The sequence below is a fragment of the Pinus tabuliformis genome, chromosome 6, assembly GCF_031772625.1.
Source record: "Pinus tabuliformis cultivar Carrire ecotype Pingquan chromosome 6, CPIR1, whole genome shotgun sequence".
NCBI classification, from domain to species: Eukaryota; Viridiplantae; Streptophyta; class Pinopsida; order Pinales; family Pinaceae; genus Pinus; species Pinus tabuliformis.
The window spans coordinates 916,216,728-916,244,142 of NC_142292.1; the positions used below are offsets into that span (position 1 = coordinate 916,216,728).

General features: G+C 38.4%; 1 protein-coding gene across 1 annotated transcript; it reads left to right on the plus strand.

Annotated features, from left to right (window-relative positions):
• The first annotated feature begins 1,622 nt into the window (after nucleotides 1-1,622).
• Nucleotides 1,623-20,918, plus strand: LOC149261928 (ABC transporter C family member 8-like). The gene is made up of 13 exons (XM_089423079.1): nucleotides 1,623-1,950; nucleotides 14,260-14,324; nucleotides 14,627-16,638; nucleotides 16,796-17,116; nucleotides 17,280-17,366; nucleotides 17,492-18,112; nucleotides 18,214-18,378; nucleotides 18,468-18,762; nucleotides 18,906-19,120; nucleotides 19,249-19,554; nucleotides 19,741-19,804; nucleotides 20,056-20,295; nucleotides 20,386-20,918. Exons 2-13 carry the CDS (start codon nucleotides 14,306-14,308, stop codon nucleotides 20,514-20,516), a joined length of 4,476 nt encoding a protein of 1,491 aa, XP_089279205.1. The 5' UTR covers nucleotides 1,623-1,950; nucleotides 14,260-14,305; the 3' UTR covers nucleotides 20,517-20,918.
• The last annotated feature ends 6,497 nt before the right edge of the window (nucleotides 20,919-27,415 follow it).

The window sequence follows — 27,415 nt, forward strand, 5'->3', positions numbered from 1 at the left end:
TATGATATACACAGCCAAAAGCATCAGCTTGATTGAATACGTCTTAAATCCCCCTCGACCTTATTTATTTATAAATATGAGTGCTGAAAAGAGATCTAAGGATGTCCCACAAGTATTATCGTATTGTTAGTTGAATGGAATCTATGTCTAGATGTGCCTGCTACAGCCACATTTGTGCAGCACGCGGAATAAGATTTCTAGATTTCTAGCCGCATTCACTGTCAAGGTTAAGATTTCTAGACTAAATAGCACATCAAATGTGTCCGTATTGACAACTTCAAGGCCCATTCGAACAATCTCAACGAAGAAAGTTAACTCTCAGAAATAATTTTAACCAGATTATTTAACTGAAAATTGCCTCATGCTTCAAATTTCAGCCGTGATCATGATTAGGATTGTCAGTGGTTATTATGATGGCTGTAGTTTACTGGTTAGATGTTTTGAAGTTTTTTGGCATAATTTTTAGTTGAAATTGCTCTAAAATTCAATAAAAATGTTTAAAAAATGAATTCTATACAATCAGAGTATTTTAGCCAATTTTCACTATATACAATAAAAACAAATTACCAATAACGCCAATTTTCACTATATACAACAAAAAAACATTACTAATAACAAAATCGGGATTGACCAAAATCAGGATCTGACCAAAAACTGTTTTGCTAAAAACACATTAGCAATAACAAGATTTGACTAAAAATTGTTTTGCTAAGGAAAAACTCTAAATTATAAAACGTCATTATGATGAGTTGGGCTGGTACAAGAATCTTAACAATGTTAGTAAACGTTCAGAAATGAAAATTCACTGCACTATCACATGTTGGATAGGTACTTTTCTAAGAATAAGTGTCCATAAGCTAGTGTGAGCAAGTGTGGGTCGTGTGGTGGGGAGCAAGTGTAGGTTGTGTGGTGGGCTGGTTCAGAAATGAAAGTTCATTGCACTATTTGCATGTTAGATAGATGTTTTTTTAAGAATAAGTGTTCAAAAGCAAGTGTTGAGTAAGTGTCAGTTGTGTGGGGACGGTTTGTTGTTTTTCTCTTTACCCAAATTTGAAGATCAGGTTATGAATTATTTGTCTGTAACGTGATTATCTACCTTGATTCTTCAAAATATAGCAAATAGATATTGTTTGTGGACTTTACTTCTTACCCAAATTTGAAGCTCAGGTTATGAACTATTTGTCTGTAATGTGATTATCTCCCTTGATTTTTCAAAATAACAAATAGATATTGTTTGTGAACTTTACTCCTTACCCAAATTAGAACCTCAAGTTATGAACTATTTGTCTGTAATCATGATCATCTACCTTTTTTCTTCAAAATACCAAATAAATATTGTGATTATCTACCTTGATTCTTCAAAATAACAAATACATACAATAACAAATACATATTGTTTGTGGATTCCTCATAATAAGAAATAGATATTGTTTGTAGACTTAACTAATGTCAGATTGCTATAGTGAACCACATATTACCAGCACTGTAACACTTTATCTAAATTCTTATTTAATTGGAAGTTGAAAATTGACGAGACATTCATTAACAATGGCAGTAACCATCACTGTAACACTTTATCTAAATTCTTATTTAATTGGAAGTTGAAACTTCGTATACAAATGGGATATGGAAAGTTGTGCACGTTTCCCGTTGGATTTTATACATATATACAGCTTAAGCTTTTCAGTCCGAACTTGTACTCCCTATTGGTGGACAGACGTGCTGATAATGGCATCTCGAGTTTCGACGATGTACTCATTCTCGAGTCTGGCTTCATTTTGCTTGCCAAGAGCTATGATAAAATAATTACAGACTCCGCAATACTTAGGGGAGTGCTGTTTGGACCCAGAGTTTGCTACTCTAACAGATTAAGAGCTCTTCGTCTGCTTAAGGGCCGAACCAGAGGGCTGCACTGGTTTTTCTCAGCGAAGATCGAACTTCGACTAGTCGGTATATCCAAATCCCATGATGCTCTTATATAGATAGTTTTTGTAGCAAGCTTCAATAAAATGTATAGAAATATATGCAAGTTGTTTAATAAGACATTCTCGGTGTATTGATGTATCACGTTATATTTAGCAGTAGCACTGTATGTGAAATTACAGCTGGCATTTATTTAGAACTCTACGTGAAAGTAGCAGCAACGTTGAGAGGAAAAAAACTGTAGATATGGAAAGGATAAAAAATTCCTAGGTGTGAATCACTCCAGTCATAATAAATCTGGGTGTATATATATATATTCTGGGAAATTACCAGGTGTGGATCACTATGTATATAAAAATCTGCGTTTTTCATATATGGGTAGGAAAGTTATACAAATATCCACACTTAGTCGGGAACATCATCTTTTTGTGTTATGGTAATTGATTAAAAAATTCTGGACGTGAATCACTTTAGGTTTTAGGTTTTAGCTAAAAAATTTAGGTGTGAATCACTTTAGGTTTTAGCTAAAAATTCTAGGAGAATCACTTTAATTTATATATAAACTTAATTGCAGATTCTGGAATATTTAGGAAATCTGAATATGGGAGATTTCCAAAATATTCTGGAATCTGTAATTGAGTTATGGTCAGATGTGTGTAGAGAGACAAATGGTCAATTGCGTATATCTCTATAGGTTGGAAGAAATAATTTTTAGCCCACCCTATGTTCAATATTCACAAGTGACAAGTTGAACTCATATCCACTATATTATTGTTGTAATATTGTTGTAATGGTTACAGACCAGGTTGTTATTGAACAACGGATTGTTGTAATGGTTACAGACCAGGTTGTTATTGAACAACTGGTATTATTGGATATTAGGATATTATTGTTGTAATGGTTACAGACCAAGTTGAACTCATATCCAGTATTATTGTTGTAATGGTTACATACCAGCTAGTTATTGAACAACCTCTAGCTCTAAAGAATATCTTACTCTTATTTATAAATTAGATTGTGGAATTTGGTCATATATATATATATGGAAATTACCCTGAGTGGATCACTCGGGGCTTAATAAATATGGGGTTTCTATATTATATATATGGGGAACACCCGGTGTGAATCACTCCGGGCTTAGCAAGAGCCATTGTAATGGCCAAAGTCCCTGCCGAAAAGGAATTGCATACTCGGACCCATTTCAAATTGGAAAATGCAATCCAAGTTATTCATCAAAGAACACTGTTTTGGAGCCAAGAACTTTCTTTTTTCAGCGCTTGTTTATGAGCTGCAAAAAACACATAGTCAATTGATTGAATAAACAATGATTACAATAAGCCTAGGGAAGAAAAAATCAAATTCCCATAATGACAGAAATAAGTGCAAAAATATGTGCAATAATATCCCAGGAAACGCTGAAAACAGATTCCATTAAAGCTACTTGGTTTGGGATCTGAATGAAGCTAGGACATAATAGGTAGGACCAACCTTACCAGAGTAGAGTTCGGTCCTGGTTTTTGCCAGCAGGCTGATCGAAATGACTTCAGTGGTCTCGAACTGAATCCTCAAATATATGCCCATGAAATTAGATGATCCAGAGTTCTGTTTGACTAAGTGTTGCAATGTATCCATATACGGTTGCGTCATAGGTAATTCAGCAATTTCATGTAATTGAAATTTGAGTGATCTGAGAGCATGTGTCAACTAGAAACAACTATAAAAGCATATTTACTTTTCTAACTAAATTTAGAAAAGAAAAACAAATACCTGTTCTTTTGTTGATCAAACATATGTTCGAGGTTTGATGAACTTCGAACACCTTAATCTGTCATTCTCTCGCAACTTGGTAAAGCTTCCAAATTCCTTCGAGAATTTAATTAGGCTTCAATATCTTGATTTAAGAGCTTGCTACAGGTTAATTATCTGCAAACTCAAGCTAACTGAGGTGGATGCCACATACAAATTCTGCAACACATGGGCAGCAAGAATGTGAATCTTTACCTAATTTTAATGGTATTCATACCATGTTTCATGTGAATATTTATCTAATTTTAATGGTATTCATTACAAATTGGTGCTTGAATTTACAAATCACATATCAAATATTTGCAACTATTTTGCATGGGACTCTGAGGAAAAGCTAGTTCAGCAAGCAGCAGGCTCATATCATTGACATTTTGAAAAATACAATATTCCATGCCACAAATCCTGTATGGACTTCAAGCAATATAACCCTGCCATACGATAAAAATGAAAATGGATATATGATAGTCCGCGTGAAAAAAAATTAACAGCAAAGAGGGAGGCTAGTTTGAAGTCTTATGGTGGAATCTGGAATCTGGCACTAATACTTGTGGTGAACTAAAGAAATTAAAGAACCTTTCACACTGTTCCTTTTGTGTTACTGGCTTGCATTTTTTGCTTCTTTCTTTGGCTTCTTCTTCATCAACTTTTGTATTACATTTTTTCTCCGATACTAGTCAATCTTTGTCCTACAGATTGAGCAGATTCCAGTTAGCTATTCAGTGTCGATCCTAGTTAGCTATTGTGGCATGAATGCCAAATGAAAATGCTCGTGTTTTAAAAAAAATGTGGTCAAGTCAAATTTGTAAAAATCTTGGAGAACTTTTTATCAATTGCAACTGAACGCAAGTTGAAAGAGCTTGGCAAATATACTTGCTGCATACCTGTTTGCTGCAAGAGCTGCGGCTCCATTTTTGTGTAACCTGGTACCTGTTTGCTGCAAGAGCTGCTGCTCCATTTTTGTGTAACCTGGTGTGCAGAGGCAACAACTAGCCTAGAGTGTAACACTGATACAAGAGCAAGGTTCCACTTGGTGCGAGGCAACAACTACCTCACCTAGTGTGTGTAACACTGAAACAAGAGCAAAATTCCACCTGGTGCGGAGGCAACAACTAGCCGAGAGTGTAACACTGAAACAAGAGCAAGGCTCAAGGTGGAGTAGTTGCATTTGGACAAACAATGAAGTAGACAAGTGTAAAACATGCAGCTTGCAGACCTTTTTTATTTTTTAAGGATTAACGATTATTCAATTAAATAAATGAATTCATAATTAACGCAGCACTACTCATTGAAATTTGGAATAGCATATTAATAAAAAAAAAAATAATAAGAAACATAACAAATGAAAAAATGAAATTTGGAATAGCATATTAATAAAAAAAATAAGAAACATAATAAATGAAAAACCTCATTTCAGAAGCATGTGGGGCAGTGCATGCAACCCCAGGTATCTCAACCTTCAGCAACGAGGAGATTACTAAAGTAATCATTGTGTAAGCTTGAAATGTGAGCAAGCCAGCCTCAATAATGGCAGCGTATCGTGAAATGCTATTGTGCATTATTGTTGGCTTGGAGAGCGAGTTTTCCAAACCAAAGAACGCTCTCTACGTCCTCCTCATGTGCCTTGACCAAAGAGACATAGGTTGGCTTTATCTTAGCTGGGTAGGGTTTAGTATGCATGCGAATTGGAGAATACAAGAAAATATCAAAATTTTCATTTCCTTCATTTTCTTTTATGCAGGAAACCGGAGAGTAAAGAGGAGAGTTATGCAATCCCAATGGAGTTTTGTTAAAATTGGCAACTAGGGCCAAACTCCATGTAGGTCATCTTATTTATGGCAGTTGATATTTTTCTTGGATCCCTCTCATCGAGAGGTGTAAGATTGATCTAAAGATCATCCGATTCCGATAAGTATTCATGGAGTAATGAATTTATTTACATTATAAGACAATTCGTTAAGGTCGGCCAACAACCAAATAAACCCTACATGTGCTCAATGTTTTAGTATAAATAGAGGTGGCCTTCAAGTCATTTCAACACACTTGGGATCTCTTCCTCTCTCTACTTGTCTTTGGGTTTTAGTAGGAGGAGAGAACCTAAGGAATAACGTTGCCTTGATCCAGATGTTTTAGTATAAATAGAGGTGGCCTTCAAGTCATTTCAACACACTTGGGATCTCTTCCTCTCTCTACTTGTCTTTGGGTTTTAGTAGGAGGAGAGAACCTAAGGAATAACGTTGCCTTGATCCAGAGGACAGAAAGCCGGAACTGCCGGAAAAGCCGGAACTGCCGAAAAAGCCGGAACTGCCGAAAAAGCCGAAACTGCCAGAAAAGCCAGAACTGCCGGAATTGATGGAAACGCTGAAAAAGTCGGAATTGCCAGAAAAGCCGGAAATGCTGGAAAAGACGGAACTGCCAGAAAAGGCAGAAAAGCTGGAAAAGTCAGAAAAGCCAGAAATGCCGGAACTGCCGGAAAAGCCGGAATTGCCGGGACTACTGGAAAAGCCGAAACTTCCGGGACTGCTAGAGAAGCCAGAACTGTCGGGACTGTTGGAACTACCGGGAACAACCGAAACTGCAAGAACTGTTGGGAATAGCCGGAACTGCCAGAACTGTCGGGAACTGCTGAAACAGCCGGAGCATCTATCTCCGAAGGAGAGCAGCATGCAAGGGACAGCTAACTAACATTGGGACAATTGTATGGTACTTAGCAGCAAATACACCAAGCATGCAATGTTACAGCTAGCATGCAAGGGACAACTAGCATGCAACAACAAGCATGCTAAGGACAACAAGCAAGCAAGTGACAACAAGCAAGCAAGGCGCAGCCAACACATAGGTCAGGATGGCAACATGGTGCAGCAATGGCACATAATGCAGTAGAGTGATGGGTACAATCATGATTAATGAAGCGTGATGAGATGCAACATAGTGATGATGGATGCAACATGGTGCAGCGCATTGAGGTGCAGCATGATGATGAAATGCAACACAACAATAGGTGAAGGAGTCACCTTGGAGAATTAGTTGAAGCAACATGTCTTCAACTGATCTCATGTATCATCTTCTTAGAGATGATCTATGCTCTTATCTAGATAAGTCAAAGTGTTGACTTCTGTTGTAAACGTATTATCTCTCTCTCTCTCTCTGCTAAACTATTGAAGAACATATGAGAAGAATTGATCAAGGGTTCCCCGACATTGGGGTTTTTCCCTGGCTAGCACCACATCTTGTGTCCTCTTGTCTTGGCTTGTCTTCTGCAATTTATGTTTATGTTCTATCTACAGTTTACTTTAATACTGATGTGATTGCTAATCTAGAAAAGATATGGAGCTAATTGTGAAAATTGAAATAAATTGCTCTAAGCATAGAACATACCTAAAATTAACATGGTATCGGAGTTGAGGTGAAGAGAATGCCCAAGCAAGAGTGAAAGAGCAATCACCGAAGATAGTTGGGAAAGGACAAAAGGATCAGTGGATTCCTCATCCCTCTTCAAATTCACCAAGGGTGAAATCGAAGTAGAGAATATTATTATAATGGTGTAGCGGAATATGGCCTACCTAAAGATCACTTCATTGGAAGACCGGATCTCAGGGTGGAAGGAAAGGCAGATAACTAGTTCGGCCATTATGCGAAGGAGTGTCCGAATGGCAGGGACACATCACTTGATGATGATAACAATCATTCCAGAGACATCTTCAATGATCAAAGGAATAACAGGTAATGCAGGTCATCAAGGAAATGGCCAACTCTTCATAGAAAGCAAGGAACCACAAGTATGAAGAATCAAATGTTGTTTCTGATAAGATAAAGAAGTGTTATCTTGTATTGGCCCTCTCCTTCAGATTCTTTGGGTATCTGGCTTATAGATTGTAGTGCTTCAAGGCACTCTATCGGATAGATGGGTGCACTCTCTAATTTGGTAGAGATGGAAACAATCGTGGGATTACACTTGGAGTTGATGCCACCTATCCCTGAAAGGGTGTAGGGAATGTTAACTCTCAATTGAATAAGGGTAACTCGATTCATTTACAGAATCTCTTTTAGGTACCTGATCGCAAAAAGAACCTGGTGTCCATCTCGGAAATGGAAGTCAAAGGTTTCAGGGTGGCATTCATTGATGGAAAGGTACGTGTTAAAAAATATAATTTTCAAAGATGTTTTTCCTCATGGGTTCAAGGTTGGCAATTTGTATCAAGTTGCAGGATGGTCCATTGGGGATCATGTCAATTGACATATCGCATCTATAACATTAGAGGTCTACCTATGGGGCCCTACCTGAGGTGAGTCAAATGGTGATAGGGATGTCTAAATTCAAGTAGAGCATGAAGGTACATGTCTGAGATGTACCGAGGGAAAATCTTATAAGGGGACCATTCCCCTCATGCAGCAGGTCCACAGGTTTGGAACAACCTGAGGAATTTGAGATTCATGATTGGGAATCTCATGTATACATGGGGAAGAAAGCCCTCTATGGCTTGAAGCAAAACACCCCGGGCATAGTATGACAGGATTGATAGTTGTCTGATGAAGCTGAGATTCACTAGGACTGAAACCGATCCAAACCATTACCTGAAGGTTGTGGATGATAGACCTCTCATACCGGCACCTTATGAGGACGACCTATTTCTGACAGGTGCAGACCCTCTCATTTGCAGAAAAGTAAGATGGAGTTGGATTCCGGATGTGGAATGATAAACTACAAGCCTGTGACTACCTCGAGGATCTTAACTTTCAGAAGTTATATGGTAGTGATGTCGGACCAGATTTGGGAAATGCCTCTGAGTTTCATAAACTCATTTGCATTGATGTTCTTGGTGAACTTCCGTCCAGACATATGTTTTGCAATTAGCATGGTGAGCTCATATTTGGTTGAGCTACACTGGTTTGGTGCCAAGAATCTTTTGAGATATCTTTGGGGCACAATCTCTCATGGATTGAGATACACTGCCGGAAATATGAAACTGCATGATTATTCGAATGCTAACTGGGCAGGCAGTGTGGAGGATTACTAGAGCACTTTTCAGTGCTAGTTCTCTTTGGATTCTGCTTCGATATCATGGATAAGCAGGAAGCAGAAGTCGGTTACTATAAGCACCACCGAGACCGAATACATAGCTACGAGTATGATCTTGTGTGAAGCTGCATGGTTGCAGAAGCTCTTAAGTGAGCTGTTTGTACACATGATGAATACCACTGTGATTCTCTGTGACAACCAGAGGGGGTATTCGATTATTGAGGAATCCCATATTCAATGATTGCTCCAACAGATAGACATCAAATACAGCCTTATCTGCGATATGGTAAGTTGATGAGCGAGGAGGCTCCATTGCATTGAGACTGATGTACAGGTTATAGACATTTTGTCAAAGCCTCGGGGAAAGGTCAAATCTGTGACTTTCCCGAACGACTTAGAGTAGTTGAGAGACCTTCTTATAAGGGTCCTGCATGTTGCATGCATTGAGCTCTGGGAGCTTTGGGGGGCTTGGGGTACTTATTGGAGCAACATACAACCACAGGGCGACTCACCCTCCCCTGGTGGTGCGCTATGAACAGGATGATTAGTTCTTCTGTGGGCTGGGATGATTAGTTCTCCCATGGCAACTGTGGAATAGGATGATTAGTTCTCTTGTGGGCCGGGATGATTAGTTCTCCCGTGGTGACTGTGGAACAGGATGATTAGTTCTCCTGTGGGCCAGGATGATTTGTTCTCCGTGGCAATTGTGGAACAGGATGATTAGTTCTCCGGTGGGCCAGGATGATTTGTTCTCCGTGGTGATTGTGGAACATGATGATTAGTTCTCCTGTGGGCCAGGATGATTAGTTCTCCGTGGCATCCACTAACAGGATGATTCGTTCTCCTGTGGACAAGATGATTAGTTCTCCTGTCAAGGCATCCTACCCATGCAGTTTGGGACTCATGGGAGGTACCTCTCATCTAATCCATGAGTAGGGAAATGAGGATAGGGACCATAGTAGTACTATCGATGGACGCATCGTTGTATCTACTGTACTCCCTATGCTAGGATGTCCTCCATTCATCTGGGATAAATGAAACTGATCTAAGATCAGTATGAGTGGTTTGAGACACTCTCTTGTGACATTGATCTGGGATCAGTATGAGTGGTTTGAGACACTCTTGTGATATTGATCTGGGATCAATAAAACTGACTTCGGGTCAGTAAGAGTGATGTGACACACTCTCTTCAGATGAAACTAACTTCGGGTCAATAGAGAATGGTATGAGACATTCTCGATCAACTCCTCTTCTTCATGGTTCAGCAGAGCAGAGCAAAGCTCAACAAATCAAAGCAGAGCAGAGCTCAACAGAGCAAAACAGTGCAGGGCACTGATGGCAGAGATAGTACAGTCGGACATATGGATCAACGGATGGAGTTCTCCTTAGTTGAGAGGGAGTGTTAAAATTGGCAACTAGGACCAAACTTCATGTGGGTCATCTTATTTATGGCAGTTAATATTTTTCTTGGATCCCTCTCATCGAGAGGTGTAGGATTGATCTAAAGATCCTCTGATTCCGATAAGTATTCATGGAGTTATGAATTTATTTGCGTTATAAGACAATTCGTCAAGGTCGACCAACAACCAAATAAACCCCACATGTGCTCAACATTTTAGTATAAATAGAGGTGGCCTTCAAGTCATTTCAACACACTTGGGATCTCTTCCTCTCTACTTGTCTTTGGGTTTTAGTAGGAGGAGAGATCCTAAGGAATAAGGTTGCCCTGATCCAGAGGGCAGAAAGCCGGAACTGCCAGAAAAGCCGGAAAAGCCAGAAAAGCCGAAACTACCGGAAATGCCAGAAAAGCTGGAACTGCCTGAAAATTCGGAACTGCCAGAAAATCCGGAAAATCCGGAACTGCTAGAAAAGCTGGAACTGCTAGAAAAGCCGGAAAAGTCGGAAAAGCCGGAAAAGTCAGAAAAGCCAGAAATGTCGGAACTGCCAGAAAAACCGAAAAAGCCAGAACTGCCAAGAACAACCGGAACTACTGGAACTGCCAGGAATAGCCAGAACTGCTAACTAAGGAGAGCAGCATGCAAGGGACAGCTAACTAACATTGGGACAGTTGTATGGTACTTCGCAGCAAATACACCAAGCATGCAATGTTACAACTAGCATGCAAGGGACAACTAGCATGCAACAACAAGCATGCTAAGGACAACAAACAAGCAAGGGACAACAAGCAAGCAAGGTGCAGCCAACGCATAGGTCAGGATGGCAAAATGGTGTAGCAATGGCACATAATGCAATACAGTAATGGGTACAGTCATGATTAATGAAGCGTGATGAGATGCAGTGTAGTGATGATGGGTGCAGCATGGTGCAACGCGGTGAGGTGCAGCATGATGACAAAACGCAGCACAATGATAGGTGAAGGAATCACCTTGGAGAATTAGTTGAAGCAGTATGTCTTCAACTAATCTCATGTATCATCTTCTTAGAGATGATCTATGCTCTTATCTAGATAAGTCAAAGTGTTGACTTCTGTTGTAAACGTACTATCTCTCTCTCTCTGCTGAACTATTGAAGAACATATAAGAACAATTGATCAAGGGTTTCCCCACATTGGGGTTTGTCCTTGGCTAGCGCCACATCTTGTGTCCTCTTGTCTTGGCTTGTCTTCTGCGATTTATGTTTATGTTCTATCTGCAGTTTACTTTAACGCTGATGTGATTGCTAATCTGGAAAAGATATGGAGCTAATTGTGAAAATTGAAATAAATTGCTTTAAGCATAAAACATACCTAAAATTAACAAGTTTGTTGGTAAGTGGCAGCAGTGATGGCTGTCTGAAGCAGTAGGCCATAAATATCATATGAAAGGGAAAAATAAGAGTTTCTAGATGCAGGATCCCGCCACAGTCCAGAGTACCACTCCGGTGAGAGTCGAGATTGACATTGCAAAACTTAGAGTGAAGCTCCTCTCTCCCTCCTGGAAGGTAGATGATGACATACACTACTCCTGGAAGGTAGATGATGACATACACTATAAAATGATGAAAAATGTAATGGAATAAAAGATAAATGTAATAGAATAAATGATCCACTCTGTAACTGCAAATCTTTTTCTTTCTGGGAATGAAAATAAATCAAGATAAAAAAGCTTCCATTTCTCTGCAGTTCTTTTATTTCATCTATCTGCAATCCAATGCAATCCAATCCTTAGAACAATGTTCGAGACCAGTATGTCACTATATTGATTTCCATTCTTTGAATAAGCTAATGCTTTATATGATGGATTGCTCATTTTTGAAATTGCAGAATTCTTGGTCATTTACACAAGTTTTTATAGATTTTATATCGTTCACATGGAGCATGTTTCCCATGCATATGTCTTCTTTTGAATGAAGAATGATGCTATTCATGTGTTTTGAATTTTGTGCTGATCCTTTCTGCTATGTCAGATGACACTCCCATTACCTCTGTATCCAACCATAGGGAAAGTGCCATGCTGGTTCAAAACGTTATTGCACATTTGTTGTTAATTTACATTTATGGTTCCCTGGAATTGTTTTCTATAGCATCCCAAAGCATCTTTGAAATATTGAGTAATTTGATAGTCGAGTTTGTATCGAGACCAAGCCTAGTACCTGGGAATAAAGCAAGTCTGCCAGAGAGCACACGACCTAAAGATGGTGGTGGAAAAAGAGCAAGGCCTAAGAGTGATAATGTTTATAGAGCCATTGATTGATTCAAAAGTGAACTCTGAAACATCTGCATTCATTCATTAAATGCAAGTCAGTTTAGTTAGCGGTAGGAAATTTCTCAAGTCTACACTTTTCAGCAATTCCAAAGCCAACCATAGCACGATCAACTCATTCAGCAATAATGAGATATGTGATTCGTCATTCGATGAGCCCTTCCCCTACCTATGTCTACCTGCTACTGTACCCAACTTGAATTATGTGCTTTCATTATTTGATTACCATGTTGTGTTGAGGACCCTCACGCCCATTCCAATTCGAGCAATAAGATGATTACTTGATTTTAAGTCCCAAAACTATAACATCATCAACATTGTTATGCTTAGAAATCCAAGATGCAAGAGAGAAGTAGGAAAAAATCCAATTGACAAGCTCAGGTGCGGTAAACTGAGATTCAAAACTACAGACATACCTATTGTAAGCTCTGAACTAAACAAAAATAAAATTTAGACAGTAACATAATGTAGACAGAAGTACGAACAAAATTAAAATTTAGACAGAAGTACATAATGTAGACAGAAGTACGAATTGGAAGATGAATGCTATGAAAAAACTTCATTTGATGCAGATGCAAAACAAAATTATGAATTGGAAGATAAATGCTATGGAAAAACTTCATTTGACGCAGATGCAAAACAAAATTATAGTTTGAACAGTAACATTATGTAAACAAAAGTACGAATTGGAAGATGAATGCTATGAAAAATCTTCATTTGATGCAGATGCTACCTAAAAACTCAAAAATCACTGGGTTATTATATAGAATATGCCAATTAAGTCTAATTTGTTCAACATTGCCTGAATGAACAGATAATTGATGTCAGAAAGTTATTCACACTGACTGCATATTAATAGAGCCAACAGGTACTACAACAGTCGTCATGGCTGTAGTCGTGGTGGAACAGATGATGCTGGAGAGAAATAGGAATTTACGGTGAGCTAGAGAACTCTATGTTACATATAACCAAAGCAGAGTGTAGGACTGAATGTGTTGGAAGCAATTTCACTTACCTCGTTCAGCGGCATGCAGCTTGCCACGAAGCTCTGGACTGTAATATGGTGGCTTTTCATAGGCATTGAATTGGATATGATATTTATTACAGCGGAGAATGCAAAACTTTAAATGATTTCAACTAATGCTAAATATAACGTAGCATTAAACCATCATTGAAGTGAAAATTGAAACCATTATCTTAAGTTTTAATAAAATCATTGAGCTTTCCCGGCAATAAGAGGTCTCAACTAAAACTTTAGATAAAAATTTGTTTGCTCCAATATTTATATTCAAATATTAGTTAAAAGGTGCATACGTTCTTTGGTCAAACTAATTTAATGTTCGGTCAACGCCGAACGATCACTATCGTCCCTGCGCTGCCTAAGGCACGGACTAATAAATATGGGGTTTCTATATGATCTGGGAAATTACCGGGTGTGAATCACTATGTATACAAAAGTCGGTTTTTTTCATATGTCTGTAGGAAAGTTTCACAAATATCCACATAGTGAGGAACATCATCTTCTCGTGCAATTATGATGCCTTGCTCATATATGTGAGTTCGTTAAATACTTGTACAGAGGTGGTGTCCTCTTGATAAGGTATGAGGGAATGTGCTTGCTTGGCCCTCTCTTCCTTTCCTTTTTTCTTTGGTGTGACAAGAAAATAATAATAGTCCAATACACCTATTGTTTTGGAATAGTTTCTGTAACTATAAAATCTACCTAGCTGTATGCATTCTTCCTTTTAGCTATTAAACTGGGACTCAGCTATAACTTTTTGTTTACTAAATAGCTTTTCAACTTTACGACAGGAGATCATTGATTCGGAAGCGAAATAGACAAAATCGACTATCAGACATGGCCTGGTCCTATAAAGGTGTGTTTTACTCTCTAATCAAGATACTCCATGCTCCACCAACTTCTTGTGAAATAGTAAATTGAACTCCATCAATCAGTGATCTTGCATGCAGTACTTGTGGAACTGTGTCGGAAAAATATATGATAAATGAGTCTTGGGCACTTTGAACTCTATTCTCTGTTGCTTTTATATTTTTGGAAGAATCTGTCTAATTTCAAATGAAAAAATGACTCCTCTTATGGTTTTTGGATGACTTGGGTATTGTTAGAACATCAGTCTTTTGAATTTCATATCTATGATCTAACTTTAAACTAATGCAGGAACTCTTTCATGGGTCTGTAGCTCTCGTTTCCTTCCTGGAAATTACTGCCTCAACAATTTCTCTTTACATGGCAACGCAATTGCATGGTTTACTGCATTCCCTCTGAATTTATTTACCACTGCAACCAATCTCTGCTTTACCTTGATTTTTCTCTTAGTCCTTATCATTTCTCGTAGATATCATTCAAGATATTCTCATACGTATGATAACAAACCAGCCATAAATGGAGTTGCCTCCTTTTTATCATCCATTGTTGGTGGCGCAAACTTCGTTTTGTCATTACAGGTTGTATTTGAAAATTTGGATAACAAAATGCAGGAGTCAATTCTGTACTGCATTCAAGGATTGACATGGGTTGTCTTAGCTATTTCGCTAAAGTTTAATCTCAAGAAACTACCAGCCATAGTTGCCATTACCTGGTGGACCATCGAATTTGTTTTAGGAACATTATTAGCCTCTTTCTCTATAGCAAAAGTTTCCAAAACTCAAACATTCTCAGCTGATACAATCCTAGATATTACTACATGGGTAAACTGTTTTCTTCTACTCTGCTGTGCTATCAAAGCTTTTAGACACCGTACCTTCATCAGCACTAAGGATTTATCAGATCCCCTGCTAAAGGAAACTGCAGCAGAGGAGACCAAAGTTACTCCATTGAGTAAAGCAGGCATTTTGGGCCGTCTGACTTTCAAATGGTTGGATCCTTTGCTACGTCTAGGCTATTCAAAAACTTTGGAACTCAAGGACATACCACATTTACCCTCTGAAGATGACACATTCACAGCTCAAAGAACATTTGCAGAAGCATGGGAACATCAGAAAAACGAAGGGCTATTAAGCAAACAGACAATACTCAAAGCATTATCAAAATGCTACTGGAAAGATATGGTTGTCACAGGAGTATTTGCATTTATGAAATCATCAGCAACAATTTCTGGACCCCTGTTTCTGCGGTCCTTTGTACAGTACACAGGTAGAAAAGAGTCTTTCAAATATGAAAAAATTATTCTTGTTGGGGGTTTAATCACTGTTAAACTCATAGAGTCCTTCTCTCAAAGGCATTGGTACTTCAATTCTAGACGCATAGGTATGAGAATGCGTTCGGCCTTGATAGCAGCTATATATCAGAAACAACTTCGTTTGTCATGTCTAGGAAGACGAAGACATGCCACTGGTGAAATTGTAAACTACATAGCTGTAGATGCATATCGTTTTGGAGAGTTTCCATGGTGGCTGCATTGGGGTTGGACTGTCCCTTTGCAAATATGTGCGGCAATTGGCATACTTTTTGTTACAGTTGGATGGGCAACTATTCCAGGTTTGCTCGTCATCATTCTCACTGTTATACTAAATAATCCTCTGGCAAAATCCTTCCAGAAGTGCCAAGCCGAGTTTATAACTGCACAGGATGAAAGACTCAGAATAACCTCTGAAATCCTTAATAGTATGAAAATAATCAAACTACAAGCATGGGAAGGAAAATTCGAAGAATTGATAGAAAATCTCCGAGCTGTCGAGTTCAAATGGTTGTCTTTGGCACAGGTTAATAGAACATATGGTGTCGTACTCTACTGGATGTCACCCATCATTACTTCATCTATAGTTCTTGTAGCCTGTGCTTTCATAGGTGATCCACCATTAACTGCCACAACCATATTTACAGTACTTGCAACATTCCGTGTACTACAAGAGCCAGTGAGAATGCTACCTGATGTTTTGGCTGTAATAATTCAGGTTAAAATCTCCCTAGATCGTCTGGACAAATTCTTACAAGATGATGAACTGAGACCAGATGCTATTGTGAGGAAATCACTCACTGAATTGGAGTATACCATCAAAATTCATCAAGGTATACTCAGCTGGGATCCAGAGTCTTCATTGCAAACATTGAAGGGAATCAATCTGCAAATTAAAAAGGGGGAGAAGGTAGCAATTTGTGGCTCGGTGGGATCTGGGAAATCTGCTTTGCTATATACAATTCTTGGAGAAATCCCAAAAATTTCAGGAGATGTAAGTTGAGCATAATCTATCCTTGTGCAGCAGTAACCATTTCTTAGTTCAACAAAATTCTAGATGCAGACTTTTTGCTTTCTAGAGTGTGTGTTGCATCACAGATACTTATACAGGAATCTTCCATTCTTAAACAATTTCATTGCATTGAACGCAGGTTCAAGTATATGGCAGTGTCGCCTACGTGGCACAAATAGCTTGGATTCAGAGTGGAACTATTAGAGATAACATACTCTATGGGAAACCAATGGATACAGTTCGATACAAGAAAGCAATAAAAGCTTGTGCATTAGAAAAGGATATGGAGAGTTTTGTTCATGGAGACAAAACAGAGATTGGGGAGAGAGGATTGAACATGAGTGGAGGACAGAAACAGAGGATTCAGTTAGCTAGAGCAGTATATAATGATGCGGACATTTATCTATTGGATGATCCCTTCAGTGCAGTCGATGCTCATACAGCTTCAAGTCTGTTTAATGTGAGAAATCATCATGCTCTTTGAACAAAGTCATTGGTTTTGTCTGAGAGTTGATTTTTTCGTCTTTGATATGGATCAAGGGAATCAAATTTGTTATTCAGTTTTGAAACAATTAGAGATGGGGATTGAATCTATGACTCTTATAAATTTAAATTACATGCAGGACTGTGTCATGGGAGCATTGGCAATGAAAACAGTAGTATTAGTCACCCATCAAGTAGAATTTCTTCCTGCTGTTGATAAAATCCTGGTAAGCACAGTTTATCTTCTATGCACTTAATCAGAAAATTCACTTCATGAAATGTCATGGTCTTACAAGTTGCTCTTCCTTACTGGAGTTTTGAATATGGCAGTGCATTTCATCTGTCTTCACAGGTGATGGAAGGTGGAGAAATCAAGCAGGCCGGAAGCTATGAGCAAATATTAGCAGCTGGACAAACATTCGAGAAACTTGTAAATGCGCATAAGGAAGCCATGACTTCTGCTGACCCAATGAATTATCCTGCTTCAGTTGGATCTCAACAAACTCATATAAGCCCATTAGAACTTCGGAGGATGCAGAGTGCAAGTGCACTGATTAGAGAAGAAAGTGTAGAAGATATTTCCGTAAACAAGGGACAATTGATTGCAGAAGAAGAGAAGGAAATGGGAGATGTAGGATGGCAACCATATCGTGATTACCTTCGTGTAGCAGGAGGGGCATTACTCTTCCTCTGCATTGTACTGTCACAAGTAATTTTTACTGTTGGCCAAATAACATCCAACTATTGGCTTGCATCAGCAATCCTAAATCCAAATATTGATAGTGCTCTTTTGGTAGAAATATATGCAAGCATTTCATTATGCAGTGGAGCTTTTGTCTATGCAAGGGCTCGGCTTCTTGTGTTGTTCAGCTTGCGAGCTTCAAAGGCCTTTTTCTCTGGAATGATCAATTCAATATTCAGGGCACCCATGGCCTTTTTTGACACCACACCTGTGGGAAGAGTTCTAATCCGGGTAAGAAAATACTCCCCTGGATGTTTCTGTTCAAGCAATTTCAAATTTAGGGCTTCAAACCTTTTACTTGGTTTTAACTAAAAGCCCTCATGTTTTTGCAGGTATCTTCAGATATGAGTTTGTTAGATGTAGATATAGCTTGGGCCTACAGCTTTGCTTTAGCTGGAGGCTGTGATCTCATAGGAATGATATTTATCATATCATTAGTCACATGGCCAGTTTCAGTGGCTGCCATTCCGATGGTCTTTATCACTAGATGGATTCAAGTAAGGTTCCTTCTGCTTATGTCCATCATCTGCTTTTGAAAACTATGCATCTGTTAATACTCTGTCTCCTTATTTGTCAATATGAGCAGACGTATTATCTAGCTTCTGCAAGAGAGTTAACAAGGATCAATGGTACTACTAAAGCACCAGTGATGAACAATGCTGCCGAAACAGCATTAGGTGTAGTGACAATCAGAGCATTTAACATGGTAGAAAGATTCAAAGAAAAGAACTTGAATCTTATCGATACAGATGCAAGTCTTTTCTTTCACACCAATGCTGCTATGGAATGGTTGATCCTAAGGTTGGAATCACTTGGAAACATTGTCCTTTTTACTTCAGCTCTTCTACTCGTTTTATTACCTTCAAGCAGCATAACTCCTGGTAACTGCACTCACAATTTAGTTTTCTATAAATAGCTCTTTTCAGCGCATTGATCTATGGTTGGCTTCAGGTCTAGCCTAGATTCTAGTGACTGCAATTTCCATTTTCATTTGTAATATAATATATTTGTACCATATTTGCAGGATTTGTGGGCCTTGCTCTCTCATATTCACTCTCTCTTACATCTAGTCAAGTATTTATGGTGCAATGGCACTGCAATCTCGCCAACTCTATCATTTCTGTGGAGCGTATAAAGCAGTACATGAACTTGCCATCTGAGCCACCAGGAATTATAGAAAGCAGCAGACCTCCTGTCTCATGGCCAAGTGAGGGTAGAATACAGTTAGAAGACTTGAAGGTATGACAATAGACACACTAACCAGTCAAACTGGGAGAAATGGGTATATTATAAATTTAGAAATAAATGGTATTTATATCATGCCCACAATATTTGAATCTCTTCAATGGAATTCTTCCGTTTTGCAGATAAGGTACCGCCCTAATGCCCCTCTCGTTCTGAAAGGTATAAACTGCACATTTAGGGGTGGGAAAAGAGTGGGAGTAGTAGGACGAACAGGCAGTGGCAAAACGACTCTTATTTCAGCCTTATTTCGACTCGTTGAACCAGCTGGAGGAAGAATTGTGATCGATGGCCTAGACATTTGCAATATAGGTCTTCGTGATCTGAGGTCAAAGCTTAGTATCATTCCTCAAGAGCCAACCCTCTTCAAAGGGACAATAAGAAGCAATTTGGATCCACTTGGGTTGTATTCAGATCATGAAATTTGGGAGGTAACGTTTATAATATCTTAACAATGACATGTAATCATTTATCAAGTCTGGATAATCTTGCATGCTTTCAAAATCATGTATGCTAATTTAAAAGTTGAAAAAAAAAATAATTTAATTGCACTGTAAACTTGATCTCAGAGCATCTGGACTCATTTCTATTGGGGCTTCTAATTTTTGTAAACGCAGGCCTTACAAAAATGTCAAATGGGCAAGTCCTTTGGAGATTTACCGAACCAACTTGATTCTTCTGGTCAGACATTTTTCTATGTCCTTTGAGTTATTTCAATGCAGTATGTTCATATATCTAGCAAGAATGATAGAAATTAAGTAACAGGGTTCTTTTACAAGCAAAACTTCGTTTCCCCATTATTCGTTACCGAAAAGAAAACATTGGGTTTAACTACCAATACTAATTTCAGTAAGCTCTGACAAAATCTCGAGCTTTTCGATTGATGGGTATTCTCCATACCTGTGATGCATTTATCTGTTTCTTTTTTACAGTAAGTGACGAAGGAGAGAATTGGAGTGCTGGTCAAAGGCAACTCTTATGCTTAGGTCGTGTTATCCTCAGGCGTAACCGAATTCTGGTTCTGGACGAAGCAACTGCCTCCATCGACTCTGCCACAGACGCACTTCTTCAGAAAGTCATCAGACACGAATTTTCCAACTGCACTGTGATAACAATTGCCCACAGGGTGCCCACAGTCATTGACAGTGACATGGTCTTGACCCTCTCTGATGGTATGAATGAATGATTATCTTCCTCTTTCAGTGTAGTTTTCCAATTACTGAATATTGAACCTTAATGCGTTTTTCGTGGGTTTCTTTCAGGCAAACTTGCAGAATATGATGAACCTGCAAAACTTATGGAACATAAATCATCATTATTTTCAAAGCTTGTAGCGGAGTATTGGTCCAACTGTAGCCACAATTCCATGCAAAGTTTGGCCGATTACGTGTGATCCCTATTTCAGTTACAACTGAATTTTCCCTTCTACTTTTTCTGCATATGTTTAAAATTGGGCACTCGCTCACAAACCAACGGTTGGGTTACACCCCATCAGAAATAGAGCAAACCAGGAAACAGAGTATTTACTTTCTGCATATGTTTAAAATTGGGCACTCGCTCACAAACCAACGGTTGGGTTACACCCCACCAGAAATAGAGCAAACCGGGAAACAGAGTATTTACAAAATACGGAGCTACTTAATTAATGATATCTCAAGTAAAATGATCATTATTTTCAAAGCTTGTGGCGGAGTATTGGTCCAACTGTAGCCACAATTCCATGCAAAGATTGGCCGATTACTTGTGATCCCTATATCTTTCAAACCGGGCAAATACCATTTCAGTTACACCTGAATTTGCCCTTCTACTTTTTCTGCATAGGTTTAAAATTGGACACTCGCTCACAAACCAAGGTCGGTTAAAATTCAGAGTATTTACAAAATACACTACGCTCACAAACCAACGGCTCGGTTACACCCCACCAGAAATAGAGCAAACCAGGAATCAGAGTATTTACAAAATACAGAGCTACTTAATTAATGATATCTTAAGCAAAATGAATGGGGTGAAAATATTTTAGGGGTTAATATTTACAGCTGATTTTAAAAATCTTTAAAATTTTATATAAAATTATTATAAATTTGAATATTTTTATAGAAATATCCCCAAACATTTTATAGATAGTATATCATGAATTAGTGAAATTCGCCAAGGTTTCTAAACATTAAAATAAAATTCCATTTTTAAAATTTTCCAGTCTTTAACACAAACATCAATTAGACTTGCAAACAATCTATATAACTTTAATTAAATGTTCCTGAAATTTGAATTTGAAGTATATTTTTAATGGATAAACATTTAGATTATATTACATTATTTTTTTATGGTTTATTTTTATTAGATATTATTATTTTTATTAAAATAGATATAAGACGGTGTTAGGAAAAAATCTATTTAATAATAGTATTATGTATATTTATTATAAAAAAATTAATTTCAAAACATTTATTACAATAATTATAGCAATCTTTTAATTTATTAAATATATGATGACATGGAAATGATTTTTTTTTAGGAAGTAAAAAAAACAAACACGTTTATATTAGTAAAATAGTTTACATGTTCCAATAAATCATATATGTATACTATCTGTGCCATATACTCGCACATAGTTTTTGAGACAAAAAAAATATCTCATAGACAAAAACAAGTAGATAAGCGTTACAACAATAGTAGAAAATGCCAAGGCACAACATTGTCAAGGCAAATACTAGATAAGTACAATAGTTATCTCATATCATATCATACAAATGCTGAAAGTGTGATGAACAAAGGAGAATTAAATATGTAGAGACTAAGTCCAATCTTAATACTACCATATCATCACCAGAGTCTAGTCCATGCAAGGCAAGAAACAAAATAAAGCCTAGCCGATGGAGAAAGGGATATCTTCAAATAGAAGTTTGTTCTTGCCGCACCAAATCCCGCAGAAAATAAAGAGGGGAAGGGTTTTGTGAACCCTATAATTGTGGATCCAATACATGATGCAGTCACTTACAAAGGAACATGACTAACTAGCAACAATCTTCATATGATGTAAAACCCTTGTCCATATAGCAATAGCCCCTGAGCACTTGAAAAGTAAATGGTTTTGATCTTTGTTGTCCTTAGGTATATATAGCACCTGCCCGGTCCATGAAAACCTCTTTTTTTCAGATTTTCCCAAGTGAGAATTTTGTTGTGACCAATAACCCAACCAAAGCATTTCAACTTGAGGGGGATATGCCAAGTCCAAAGTATCTGATACCACTTTGTCCCAGATGGCAGGTTAAAATGAGGAGAGATGTGGGGTATATTTCTTCGATCGATATATGATGGGAAGATCTGCGATTCCAAATAAGAGAGTCAGCCTTATCACTAAACATGATTCCAACATCATATAGATTTTGGATACAAACATCACAAATCTTCGCCATCTGACCAATAAAATCCTAATGCCTCCAATGTAATTCAAATTGGATGTAGACCCAAAGAATCATCATGGTAGCACAATTGATGAAGTTTATAGATCCCCAACTTGTGGATATGGTGAATGATCTCCCTGGATAATATATGATTGCCAACAAAGCCTCCAAGCCCACCACCACCTTTAAACCCATACCAATATCCCAACAAATATTGCCTAGGAGCCAGCGTTTCATTTTCATGAAGCCATTCCAAATATAGGAACCATTTTGCAAAGAGGGGGCACCATTTTGTATCCACACCTTAATAGAATATTCTTTTAAATATTTTTCAGAAATGATCTTCTGCCATAGACCAAAACTGAAAATAACCCTCCAAAAAATATTAAGCACCCATCCAAATCACTCCAAATGTTTTTATCCCCAACCCCCCTTGACCTTTCATTGGGTGAGGGTCTCCAATCAAGCAAGGTGTATTCTATTTGGACCATGGGCACCATACCATGAAAAACATGCGATAATAGAGTTTATGCAACTTATAACTTTCTTTGGGAGAAGGAAAAGGTGCATCCAATATACGACAATGCTCTATAATACCGACTATGTAAGGGTCAACGAACCACCCATAGATATCCATATATGTGACGAAGTCGAAAGTATGCCCTCAAATTTCTGAATTAGCCACTACCATTCCGAAATTTTGTGTCGATTTGGTCTTAGTGTAAAGCCAAGATATCTAAATCCATGTTCCAAATCTAATGTATTAACAAATAAAATTGATGTAATTCCCTCAATCCATTCACAGTCTTCCAAAGTAGAGATGAACACAGACTTCCTTTTATTCATAAATAAGCACAATGCTTCCCCAAATTTGCTGATAATCAAGTGAAGTTGTGTCCACTGATTTGTGGAAACTTAGCTAAAAACTAAGACATTGTCAACAAAGATGAGATGGGTCATGGAAGTTCTTTGTAACAGCCATGGTGAAAATTCCATGTAATAAAAGTTAAAAACAATAACCATGAATGAATGAGACACTTATTCCAAGATGAATGTTGGGCAAGACATCTTAGGGGGTGTTCATTTGGTTGTTTATGGCTAAGGAAATTGGCAAAGGAAATGGCTAAGGCTTTGGAAAGGCAAAATAGCATTTTTGGCACACTTATTTATGAAAATAATGGAAATTAGGAGAAAAGGGAGGTGAAAGGTCACAGGTTGCATGTGAGGATTAAAATGAAAGAAAATAATGGAAGATGAAGAAAATAGAGGCCTCATTCATAAAAAGGCTTCTGAGGATCAGTTGGTAACCTTTTGTCAGTTCAGCTTTGGAGCTCTATCATTATTTGTTTTCTCTCTCATACTCTTGGAGACTCAGAGTTTTTATGGAGCACTCTTAGAGGGTGTGACATACTTGGATTCTTGGAGCAAGAAAGCAAAGGAAGATTAGGAAAGGGCAAGAAGGCATCGGGTTTAGTAGCTATATCAGATTTGTTTGGAGGTATTGAGTTGCATGTATGTTTCCTTCACTATCTTTGACATGCATGGCATATGCATGTGGTTTGTTGGTTGTGATCTGTCATTAGCATGGAGGATGGCCAGGATTGACTGTGGATTTCCTATCCTTGCCATTTCCTGGATAGCCATGGTGATTGTGGGTTTATTTCCTTGTTGTGTTTTTGGTTGGTTCTCATGTTTCCTTAGTTTGGATTGAGTTATTAGTCCCATAGCCTTGGTTGGACAAATGCTTTGGAGCCCTGGAACAAATTGGGTTGAGATACTAGTCCCATAGCTTGGGTTGGACAAACACTCTGGAGCCTTTGGTGGGTTGAGTTACTAGTCTCGTAACCTTGGTTGGACAAACTCTCTGGAGACCGATAAAAGTTGTGGGTAAAAGTCCTGTAGCTGGGTTGGACAAAACGCTCTAGAGCCCTGGATGGCTGGGATAGAGACTGATTTGATGATGGTTTTGTGATGTCCAATTGTGAGGTGGAATCATTGTTTGATGAGTTGAGGTGGATGGCCTCTGGAAGCCCTGGATGGTTTTGATTGATGTGTTCTATGAGATCCCACATTCATGCTTGCAATATGGAACGAGGGTGAATGGCTAAAGAGAGATTTGGCTCAGCCATTCTACGGTCGGGTGGAACGTGGAAGTCCCATCCCGGGTTTGGATTTTGCATCATTAATGAAAGGTTATTTCTCCTTGTATTTATATGAGCATTTTGATGGATTGTACGTGGTCTATATGGTTGTACTTTCATGAGTATTTTTGTCCCTATTATGCTGGTTATGTATGTGTTTTATGACAACATCCATGTATGGCTTTCCTCATGTTTTTACTTGTAATTGAATGATCAATGTATCTATGACCTAATGGATGGAATGACAGTTGATGTGTTGAGGCATCAATGGTTCTTAACAATTCTTAGCTAAGTATGAGGCCTCACACATGTAGATTACACATTTGCAATATGTTTGATGAAATGCCTGTCGTGGCTAGTAGGGGTCCACTTGAGGTCTTGAACAAGTATTTTCTTTAGTACTGTCTTTTCCATGTTAATTTATTGATTTGAAGAGATGGTTCAATTCTAGGCAGTGACCTGGGCTCTAGGCCTGAAAAAGTGGCTCAAATCCCGAAGTCATTGGCATAGCACTCACTGTTTTGGTCTTTGGACAATGGCAGGAAACCCTGTGAGAGCGACTTTGAGTTGTTGGTCGCACTCATGCCTATAGCATGGGAGCGACTGAGCCTCAAATTGTCCAAAAGCTCAGTGGGACCCCAAGGCAAGCTGTCTGAAGTATTGGATTAGTTCTTGAGGATCCTGTAGCTGATAATTAATGTTTGTATGGTGTGTTTCCATCGATTACACTTCCTTAACGTGACTTGGGAGCTCGAATCATATCATAGTGTCCTCTCGTCACATGTTTACCCCGGTTGGCCGGTTGCTTGGGTAGATGTGGGAGGAGGGTGTTACATTTTCCTAGAAACCATAGCACCTTGAAAAATACCACTATGGTTAGCTTGTGTTAGCTTCCTACTCAATCCATCAATAATCAGAAGGAAAAGTAAAGGGGAGAGAGAACATCCCTATCGTAAGCCATGTGAAGCCTTCAAAAAGGAGGAATGAACACCATTAATTAGCACACTATAGTTTACCGAAGACACACAAGCCATGATACATTCCACTGCTTCAATCGAGATCCTAATTCTATCGAGGATTAATCAAAGGTAAGACCAATCCACATAGTCATACACCTTGTTTAAATCTAGCTTCAAAATCATAACCTCTTGCTTCTATGCCTTTATAGAATGAATGCATTCTTGTGTTGTGGCCACAACATCTTATATATGTCGATTATGGAGGAACCCAAATAGTTGAGTGGAGATATAGGAGGATAAGTTACTTCTCCTTAAGACATGTAGCAATAATCTTAGATATCATCTTGTATGAAATGTTGCAGAGAGATATAGGCCGAAAATCCAAAAATGTAGTACCATTAAAAGATTTTGGAATAAGGACAATAAAAGTGGAATTTAAAGAGCCCGAAATTTGGTGCATAGTTCTAGCTTCCTCCACCATCATCAATAAGCCATGACCCCTAATATCCAGGAAATGTGCAAATAGCTCAACAAACCATCCATCCAGCTAGCAAAGGATTTAAGGGTGTGTTTAATCTCTTCAATCGAAATAGATCCTCCGACTATCATATCATCCTCCTTGTCAAACATGTGGGGGTATGTCTAAATGAATTCCATTTGATTATCGAAATCCACATCCATCCTAGCCCGAAAGAGATTCCCAAAGTGTTTCATTGCAGCTATGTGGATCTCCTACAATTTAGAGAATTTAATCCCCTCTTCATCCTTAATTTTCCAAATAGTGTTTTTCTATCTCCTACACGAAGCATAATGGTGAAAAAAATTGGTATTATTATCACCATCCGCTATCCAAATAGCTATGCTCTTCAATTGCCATGTCTCTTCCTAAATGCGTAAGATGTGTCTTTTGTGAGTTTCAAGGTCCATGATCTTCTTTTGTGATTCATTTGATAAAAAACCAGGATTGGAAGGATCAATTAATGGCACCATATTTCACTCAATCTCCTTTAATTCCTCTCGACGTTCCAGTTTTTTCTTGGATTCCCAACTTTGCACAGCCCTTTTTAAAGTCCTTAGTTTATCCCCTACGTAGTCCATCCATGAGGATCCTTTCGCAAATATAAAGGAATACCACGTCCTACGCACCAGTGAATCAAATTCTGGATTCCCTAGCTAGGTGTGATTGAATTTAAAAGGGAGCCCCCTCCAGTTATTATCACAACTCCACTTTAAGAAGATCAGAGAGTGGTCTGACATCTTGGCTGGGGAAATCCAATATATTGTAGTTCCCAAACATTCTGCCAATTTTTCATGAATTAAGAAATGATCCAAACTCTTGGCGATGCATCCCATCCTCAACCAACTATTACACCAAGTAGGAGCAAGAGGGCACGCATGACATACACCATGAAATTTTGATCAAGATCCCTGAAATAAGGATCCAGGGGGTCCAGTTGACCCTTTGACCGCTAAATTTCTACCTCAGGCACCATAAGATTTAAATCATCAGCCATAATAAGGGATATAAACCACATTCATCCAATCGTTTCCAAAAGTCCATTCTGGAATTGTAAGGTGCAAATGTGTTGAGAATGCGAAGACAGATGGTGATCCCCTAATTAAACCAATCAATAGGATACCTGCAAATATTTTGAATGCTAAAAAGTTAACCGCAGTAGGGTACCTTAAAGAAACCAATCCCCTGGGAAGCCCAATAGCATCCGTCACATTGAAATGCCATCGATGACATATTTTTTGAAAATATGTCCTCAACCGATCTCCCAATAC